At 42.1% G+C, this 10000-nt stretch overlaps 1 protein-coding gene across 1 annotated transcript in view; it reads left to right on the top strand.

Annotated features, from left to right (window-relative positions):
* pard3bb (par-3 family cell polarity regulator beta b) overlaps window positions 1-10000 on the top strand; it is a gene marked incomplete at its 5' end in the record, with an annotated part of 350920 nt that overhangs the window by 12263 nt on the left and 328657 nt on the right. Inside the window, one exon of the mRNA XM_080839773.1 lies at window positions 7239-7340. Within this exon, the coding sequence (XP_080695899.1) occupies window positions 7239-7340 (102 nt within the window). The remainder of the gene's footprint in view (window positions 1-7238; window positions 7341-10000) is intronic.

Here is a 10000-nt window from a genome sequence, read left to right as displayed (position 1 = left end):
GTGTGTGGTGTGTGTGGGTGGGTGGGTGTGTGTGAGTGTGTGTGTGGGCCTGTGGGTGTGTGTATGTTAGCCACACCTGGTGTGTTTGTGAGTGTTGGTGGTCAGTGATGTAGGCACTTGGCACCTGGTCTGAAGTCCTTACTAGAAAGCCTTTGGCTTGGCTTCAACTTAGAAAGAGAAGGTCACCAAGAGACTGAGAGTAGTACATCAGCTGACACTTCACCACGGAAAAAAATCATAATAACCTTACAAAAAACTCTCATAAAAAGTGTCTGCTGTTCCAAGAAGTCTGTGTGTGTGTGTGTGTGTGTGTGTGAGAGAGATGGAGTGTGTCTGTGTGTCTCTCTGTGTGTGTGTGTGTGTGTGTCTGTGCGTGTGTGTGTGTGTGTGTGTGTGTGTGCGCGTGTGCATGTGCCAGTGCTCAGGGGACTTCTCAGACGGAGCGTGTGTGAGTTCCTGAGTTATGTTCCTGTCTCCCGCAGCTCATCAGCCGTCTGAGTCTGAGCGCATGGCGGCAGGCGGCGGGGGAAACTTAGCCCTCCATTATAGTTCAATCTGCCCTGGCAATTCAGCGGGGCCGTGTTTGTGAACCGGCGGCCATTAATCCCAGCCCGCCTCGCTGACATGTCTGAGTTATAATGACGTGAGTCTGAGGAGAGAAAGGAGTGACTCAAGGTGCACCGGCTCCTCTTCATAAATCTCTTTACTCTCTCTGTTTCTTCTCCTGAGATGGTTTAGAGGATATAAGACCATACCACAGTGCACCACACTACACTACTCTATACTACACTACCTCACACAACACCATACTACATTACTCTATTCTACAGTACAGTACACTATACCATACTACATTGCTCTATTCTACAGTACAGTACACTATACCATACTACATTGCTCTATACGACAGAACAGTACACTACATTACCCCTCACCACATCATACTACATTACTCTATACTACACTACCCCACCCCATATTACATTACTCTATTCTACACTACCCCACACCATACTACATTGCTCTATTCTACACTATCCCACACCACACCATACTACATTACTCTATACAACAGTACTCCACCCCACTCCACACCAAACTGCAATACTCTGTTCTCCACTATAGTACACTACACTACCTCACCCCACACCATACTACATTACTCTGTACAACACTACCCCACACAACACCATACTACATTACTCTATACTATACTACCCCACACTATACCATACTGCAATTCTCTATACTACACTACACCATATTACATTGCTCTATACTAAACTACTTCACACTACACCATACTACATTACTATATACTATACTACCCCACACTACACCATACTACAATTCTCTATACTACACTACCCCACAGTACACCATACTACATTACTCTATTCTACACTACCTGACCCCACACCATACTACATTGCTTTATACTACACTACACTACCTCACCCCACACCATACTACATTCCTGTCTGAGCGATTGAATGCTCTGTAGTGAATAGTGAACTCTTTGAACTGCATGTGACTGCGTGGCAGAGAGGCACTGAGCCAAGGTGTGTCGTCTCCTGTTCATAAATCAGCCCTTTTCTTTTCCCCTTCTCTGTGGCTGGAGAGAGAGACAGGGACGTCTGGAGCCGTAGGCGCTTTGCCTGGGGCAGCACATACACAGGGCAGTAAGGGCACAAGAACATGGCCGTCTGGTGGCACTGGGGTTTTCCCCTTTCTCCTTCAACGTTTTCTTTCTCCCGCTCTCCAGTCTTTTTTCCTCCTCATCCTTCTCTCAAACACTCTGGTGTTTTTATGCGTTTCTGGGTTCCCATGGTGAGGGTGAGGGTTTTCTCTGTCCTTTTTTCTTCTCTTCATTCTTCCGCTCTTTCATTGAGAACCAAGATTCTGTCACCTGGAGGGTAGAGATACGTGTCTCTATATCTTGGTCTGTCCTCCCCTCTCTGTGTCTCTTTTTATACCTCCATCACTCTGTTCAACCATCCCCTGTTCTCTCTGTCTCTCTTTGTACGTTTTTATTTTCTCTGCCTTTGCTCTTCTTTTTTTTCTCCCCCCTCTCTCTCTTTCGCTCTCCCTTTCTCTCTCTCTCTCTCTTTCCCTCTGCCTATTTCTCTCTCTCTCTCTCTCTCTCTCTCTCTGTCTTTCACATAGTTGTTTGATAGGTTTGTCCTTTAGTGTGGGGATACTTTCACTCACATCGTTTGCTGGGTAAGATGCTGTTGTTTCCCCGAAAATAAGGCCCTGTTCAGACCTGGCCTTAACATGCATCTTTGGGGATCTGCTCACAAGTGGACAACTCTTCACTCTTCACTCGTGACTGCTTTAACTGTTGCTGCTGCCTAAGCGCTTAAAACAAGCCATGAAAAATTCAATAGACTCCAATCCAACCATTGTCTCTTTCAATGTTGATTTCAAATCAGATGAATGATGAGTTAGCAAGTTAAAAAACTCCTGCATTTGGTCTTTGCAAACATCATTTTTTTGGGGGTTTTCATTAGGGGTGGGGGAAAAAAATTGATTAATCGATTTTTCTCGATTCTCTCTAAAACGATTCTGTCTCGATTCAGAAAAGTTTATAATCGATTTTGTAATTTAAATTATTATTATTATTATTTTTTTTTTACACATCCATTTTATGTTGAAATGCAAGCTGCATCGATTATTGCATTGCTCATTGAAAGTCAAAATTGTGACAAGAAAAAGCTTTTTTTCTAATAAAGAAAATAGAGAAGGTAATTCATCTGTTGATTCTCTTTAATTATCAAACACAAAGTAGGAAGTGATTTTAGACTCTGAGTTGCAAACTCAAATGATTTAAAAGTCGAAATGCATCGATAATTTTTTTTATCGGTTTAGTATTGATAATCGATAATCGGTTTAAAATCGATAATCGGTTTAGAATCGAATTGTTGACCTCTGAATTTGAATCGAATCGAATCGTGAGGTGCCAAGAGATTCCCACCCCTAGTTTTCATGTTTCTTTTGATATAGAGCGGGGATGGAGATGTGATCAGAAGCAGTCACTGGAGACACATTAGGAGACACTCTCTAATGCCAGGTGTGAACTGTCTTGCTTGGAGTTGTCTGCTTGTGATCATATCACTCAAGCCACCTGTTAATGCCAGGTGTGAACAAACTGCCTTGGAGCTTTCTGTGATCATATTACCCAAGACTTATGTTAATGCCAGGTGTGGACAGGCTGTAGGATGGCCCCATGTTCACGCACCTGCACCCGATAACCTCTCACCTGAAGGAACTGAGGGCAACTGATGACGCTCAGCTCTCGGGCTGTTAGCACACACACACACACACACACACACACACACACACACACACACACACACACACACACACACAGATGATTAAGGCAGTTACCAACACCATTTCCCGCTCATGATGGTAGGAAGTCACACCTCCCAATGGCAGTATCCGTGTTGATTGTATGAATTAAGGTACAGTACATTCACAGGCACTGAAATTACTTCTCAGTCGCTCTCAAAGTGTAGGTGTGCAGATGCAAAAACGCTTTAAAGCATTTATTTGGAGCCGTTACATTCTAGCCAGGAATTTTCCCCGTCAGCTAAAGGCTGTGCTTTTATTATTCTTTCACTGGGAAGAAAAATTCATTCCATTTTTATGTTCCCTATTGACTGAAATAGTCCCTTGTCCAGACCCGAGCCACGCCTGACCCAGACCTGGGCCAGACCCGAGCCACACGTGACCCAGCCTCACCTGCCATCTGGGCTCGCTAATTTTTCACCCTTCCTTTTTCCATCCTGTCCATCCTGCTTTCTCGAGATGCTTACAGAAAACCCCATTTTCTTGCGAGTTCTGGAAGCAGTGTTGTGAATGGAGTTGTGCGGGAGAGAGAATCATAAAAGCTGTAATGGGCTCCTGCAGACAATCTAAGATCCATTTAGGCGGTTTGTAAAAAGGCGAACAGAGACGCCTCTTAGTGTTTGTCTGTGGGTGTAATTCAATTGCATTCCAGACATGGGCTTTGTCTTTTATGTATTTATTTTTAGATGGCTAGATGTAAAAAAAAAAAAGAAAAAAGAAAGAAAAACAATGTTGTTTAGAATGTGTGCTGTAATAAAAAGGTTATAGAGCTACAATGGAGAAAATGTCTTAACTGCATCCACTTTTATATAATCATGCTTGTTTAGTTGGTTTCAGTTTTGGCTGATGTTTTGCCGAACATCTCTCAAGAAAATCATTGGGTTCCTGATGGACCTTTTCTCATTAAAAGGAACGCATACTCCTCCAGGTTACGGCTGGAGAGTCCATACACCAGTCTTATCCATTCCTGTCCACTGATTGGTGCATCTGAAAGGGGTCATCTGTGGTTTCAGTCTCCAGATAAGATGGCTCCAGATTAGCCAGCTCCTGATTTGCCCATCCAATCTTGCTTCATCTCACAAAGGTCCTCTTGCTTTCCATGATTCTGCTGCTGTTTGACCAAAGAAAGAAGATTCAGAATTCAGAATTATATGTAGTTTTACAGCAGTATGAGCATGTGCCCACGGCCTTTAGCCACGTTGGGCCATGGAGTGACGTACTGTCATGACTGGCTCACGTGTTTCACCACGTAAAAGCACAGGGGCAAGATAAGGGGGGGAGGATGTAAAAAAAGCTGCCATTATTTTCAGCACTAAGAAATGGCGAACTATAGTATTTGCACGACGATGGACATGCAAAAGTATTTTTTTAGCCTTATAGTACAATCACACATACTCCAGAAAAGTATGTGATAAAAGTTCTGTTTTATGGCCGGGTCTTACTTGAACCTGAACAAATAAAGTGAATTATGTGTATTCCTGGGGCTCAAGGAAGATGCAAACCAATTCCCAGCTAGCACATATACAGATGAAAATGAAAAGTCGCTTTAGGTAAAAATGTATGTGTGTGTTGTAATGTCAGTACAGTATTATTTATGAATTTAGTCATTTATCTTTAGTGCAATTTTAGCTTCTTTTGTCATCTTTTATCTTTCTATGTACTTTGAATGCACTTCATCTTCGTCTTTATCTGATCATTTGCACTTTAAATTGTGCTATATAAATAAACTTGCCTTGCCTGACTGTACACTGTAGGCCACATACAGCGGGTGAAATAAGTATTGAACACGTCACCATTTTTCTCAGTAAATATATTTCCAAAGGTGGTATTGACATGAAATTTTCACCAGATGTTTGTAACAACCCAGGTAATCCAAACATACAAAGAAACCAAAACAAATTAGTTCAGAAATTAAGTTATGTCTAATAATATGAAATGACACAGGAAAAAAGTATTGAACACGCTTACTGATATTTATTGAATACTTTGTACAAAAGCCTTTGACAGCTTCAAGACACTTCCTGTATGGAGAAACTACTTGTATGCATTGCTCAGATGTGAGTTTGACCCATTCTTCAACACAAAAAGGCTTCAATTCTTGAAAGTTCCCTGGGCCTCTTCTATGAACTCTGATCTTCAGTTCTTTCCATAGATTTTCGATTGGATTCAAGTCAGGTGATTGGTTTGGCCATTCTAGCAGCTTTATTTTCTTTCTCTGAAACCAATTGAGAGTTTCCTTGGCTGTTCATTGTCTTGCTGAAATGTCCACCCTCGTTACCTCTTCATCATCCTGGTAGATGGCAGCAGATTTTAATTAAGAATGTCTTGATACATTTTTTCCATTCATCCTTGCTTCAATTGTGTGACATTTGCCAGTACCATATGCTGAAAAGCAGTCCCACACTATGATGTTCCCACCTTCAAACTTCACTGTTGGGATGATGTGCAGTGCCATGTCTCCTACAAACATGGTGTGCATTATGTCATCCAAAGAGTTCCATTTTGCTCTCATCTGACCAGACCATATTCTCCCAGTATTTCACAGGCTTGTCCAAATTTCGTGCTGCGAACTTTAAACGAGCTTCAACATGCTTTTTCTTTAGCAATGGAGTCTTATGTGGAGAGCGTGCATACAGGCCATGGGGGTTGAGTGCATTACTTATTGTTTTCTTTTAAACAACTGTACCTGCAAATTCCAGGTCTTACTGAAGCTCTCCACGAGTGGTCCTTGGCTCTTTGACAACTCTTCTGATAATTCTTTTCACTCCTCTGTCAGAAATCTTGCGAGGAGCACCTGGTCGTGGCCAGTTTATGGTGAAATGATGATCTTTCCACTTCCAGATTATGGCCCGAAACAGTGCTCACTGGAATATTCAGAAGTTTAGAAATGCATCTGTAACCAATGCCATGAGTATGTCTTGCAACAATAAGGTTGCAAAGGTCTTGAGAGAGCTCTTTGCTTTTACCAATCATGAGTTGCTTCTTGTGTGACACCTTGGTAATGAGACACCTTTTTATAGGCCATCAGTTGGGATATTAATTTGCACTGACTAGGGGCCAGATTGCCTTCTAATTACTGAAAGATTCCAGCAGTTTTTTTGGCTTTCCATGCCTTTTTGCACCTCCCTTTCTTCATGTGTTCAATACTTTTTTCCTGTGTTATTTCACATTAATACACATTACTTAATTTCTGAATGTATTTGTTTTTTTTCTTTGTATGTATGAATTACTTGGGTTGTTACCAACATGTGGTGACAATTTCATGACAATAGCACCTTTGGAAATATATTAACTGAGAAAAATGGCGACGTGTTCAATACTTATTTCACCCGCTGTATATACTTGTGCTAAGGAAATAAACTTGCCTTGCCTGACTGTACACGGTTGGGGGAACAGATATATTTTCCACTCAATCACTGTTATCATACTGATCCATAAAGCCTCCGCCAGACAGGCCTCTGTTGTGCTTTAGTGTGGTGTTCTGGAATAGATGAAGTGATTGGGGAGATTGTGTTGTGTGCAATGTAAGGGTCAACGTGTGTGTGCGTGCGTGTGTGTGTGTGTGTGTGCGAGTGCGTGTGCGAGTGCGTGTGCGAGTGCGTGTGCGAGTGCGTGTGCGAGTGCGTTTGTTTGTTTCCTGCCATGTAAGGGGCAACGACTGGATAAACCGTCTTTGTGTTCTGTGTCGGGGAAGCGACATTGGTTGGTTGTACTGGCCTTTTGTGTGTCAGGTACCTTTTGAGTGGCACACTATGTTCTGTGTGTGTGTGTGGCATTGGTTTAGGTGAATTGCCCTTTCATGTAATTTTTGTGTGAGTGTGTGTGTGTGTGTGCGCGCTGCATTGATTGAGCTCACTCTTGGTGTCTATGTTTTTCCTCTTTAGGAGGGGGACTTCCTGGTTCGGACGCACCACGTGGAGTACTGTGACGGGGGTATTTTGGACCCTGATGACATTCTGACTGACCTGGTGGAGGACCGAGACAAGGTGAGTCCACAGCTGTGACCCCTCTCTCAGCGACGCTAATGTCAATTCCAGAGCCCAGGATTTGATATGGCAATGAAGCACATTCATTCCAGTCTGATTCACCATCTGCTTGTGTGTTTACAATGCTTAAGTATTCAGACTCTTTATCAGTAGAGGAGAGTTTTCACTGTTTTATTTCACCTGAGGCCAGACCGCTACAACACAGATTCAGCACAGGCTTCGTGTGTAGGGCCACTCCCTGCTCCAGTCCCTGCAGACCGTGCTTTAGAGGCTAAACTCTTCTCCAGTGGTCTATACAGAATTTGGGCAAAATCATACAGAACCCCTTGATTCTGTGGAGGTGTTGAACCAATGAGAGGACAATCCCATCAGACTCAGATTCTACTACACTACACTATTCCATACTATCTGCACTACGCTAAACTACACTATACCATACTGTACTACACTCCAATTAGTACATTCTACTACACTACACTATACCATACTATGTTGCGCGACGCTATACCATACTATGTTGCGCTACGCTATACCATACTGTACTATACTACAGTTACTACATTCTACTACACTACACTATTCCATACTATGCTGCACTACGCTAAACTACACTATGCCATACTGTACTACACTACAGTTACTACATTCTACTACACTACACTATACCATACTATGTTGCGCTACGCTATACCATACTGTACTATACTAGTTACTACATTCTACTACACTACACTATACCATACTATGTTGCGCTACGCTATACCATACTGTACTATACTACAGTTACTACATTCTACTACACTACACTATTCCATACTATGCTGCACTACGATAAACTACGCTATGCCATACTGTACTATACTACAGTTACTACATTCTACTACACTACACTATTCCATACTATGCTGCACTACGCTAAACTACGCTATGCCATACTGTACTATACTACAGTTACTACATTCTACTACACTACACTATTCCATACTATGCTGCACTACGCTATACCATACTGTATTACACTCCAATTAGTACATTCTACTACACTACACTATTCCATACTATGCTGCACTACGCTAAACTACGCTATGCCATACTGTACTATACTACAGTTACTACATTCTACTACACTACACTATACCATACTATGCTGCACTACGCTAAACTACACTATACCATACTGTACTACACTCCAATTAGTACACTCTACTACACTACACTATACCATACTATGTTGCGCTACGCTATACCATACTGTATTACACTCCAATTAGTACATTCTACTACACTACACTATTCCATACTATGCTGCACTACGATAAACTACACTATGCCATACTGTACTATACTACTATACTACTATGCTATACAATACTTTACTATACTCCAATTAGTACATTCTTCTACATTCTACAGCACTATACCATTCCTTACTGTACTATAAAACACTACATTACGCTATACTGTACCGTACTGTACTATAATTACTTAATTCTATTACACTACTCATATCATACCAAACAGCACTTTACTATATTACACTATACTGTACTGTACAATATGTGATTACAACCTTCTTCAACACTACACTATACTGTACCATACTAAGCTGCACTATACTATACTGTGCCCTGTGCCAACAAGCACTACCAAACACTGCTTTAGCGGCGTGGATCCACTGAATGAGTATGGGGTACAGGTCTGGCCATGTCCATACCAGAGTCACCTTAATACTATATATAATACTATATAGCATGTGTGTACTATATAGTGTGTGTGTACTATATATCTACTATACTATATCTACTATACTATATATAAGGATCATTGGAGTAGAGCTGCCCGACATCTTGTCCATCTCCTCCTCCCGTTGCCTGCAGCGCTCTAAACGCATCCTCACAGACCCTTCTCATCCTGCCCATCATCTGTTCCTGTTACTCCCATCAGGGAAAAGGTTCAGATCAAAAAAGGCACGCACCTCCAGGATGGCAAAGAGCTTCTATCCCTGTGCAATAAGGCTCCTCAACAGCTTACCCACCCCACCCCCCACCCCCCTTCATCTCCCCCCGGCCCAGCCCGCCCCGCCCCCCTTGGACTGTGCACTCTAACACTTGATGCACCTTAATATGGAAATATGGAGATATGGAAATATATTGCTTTTATTATTATTATTTTATGTATGATATTTATGAATCTATTAATTAATTGTTATTTATTATTATTTAGCTGTGTAAGAAGTCTGGTTGCCTCTACTGTCTCGTTGTCTTTGTGGCAATGACAAATAAAGTACTTTGAACTTTGAACTTTGAATAGTGTGTGTGTGTACTACATAGTGTGTGTGTGTGTGTGTACTATATAGCGCGTGTGTGTACTATATAGTGTGTGTACTGTACTGTATAGCGCGCGCGCGCGTGTGTGTGTGTGTGTGTGTGTGTGTGTGTGTGTGTGTGTGTGTGTGTGTGTGTGTGTGTGTGTGTGTGTGTGTGTGTGTGTGTGTGTGTGTGTGTGTGTGTGTGTGTGTGTACTATAACGTGTGTGTGTACTATATAGTGTGTGTGTGTGAACTATATAGTGTGTACTATTTTAGAGCCATCACCCCTCCACTCTTCTCTGCTTTCCTCCCCCCATTAACCAGAAAGTGGTGCTCACCCTCGGCCCCCTGG

This window comes from Sprattus sprattus (assembly GCF_963457725.1).
Source record: "Sprattus sprattus genome assembly, chromosome: 5".
Classification (NCBI taxonomy): domain Eukaryota; kingdom Metazoa; phylum Chordata; class Actinopteri; order Clupeiformes; family Clupeidae; genus Sprattus; species Sprattus sprattus.
This window is presented reverse-complemented; position numbering and strand designations above follow the sequence as displayed.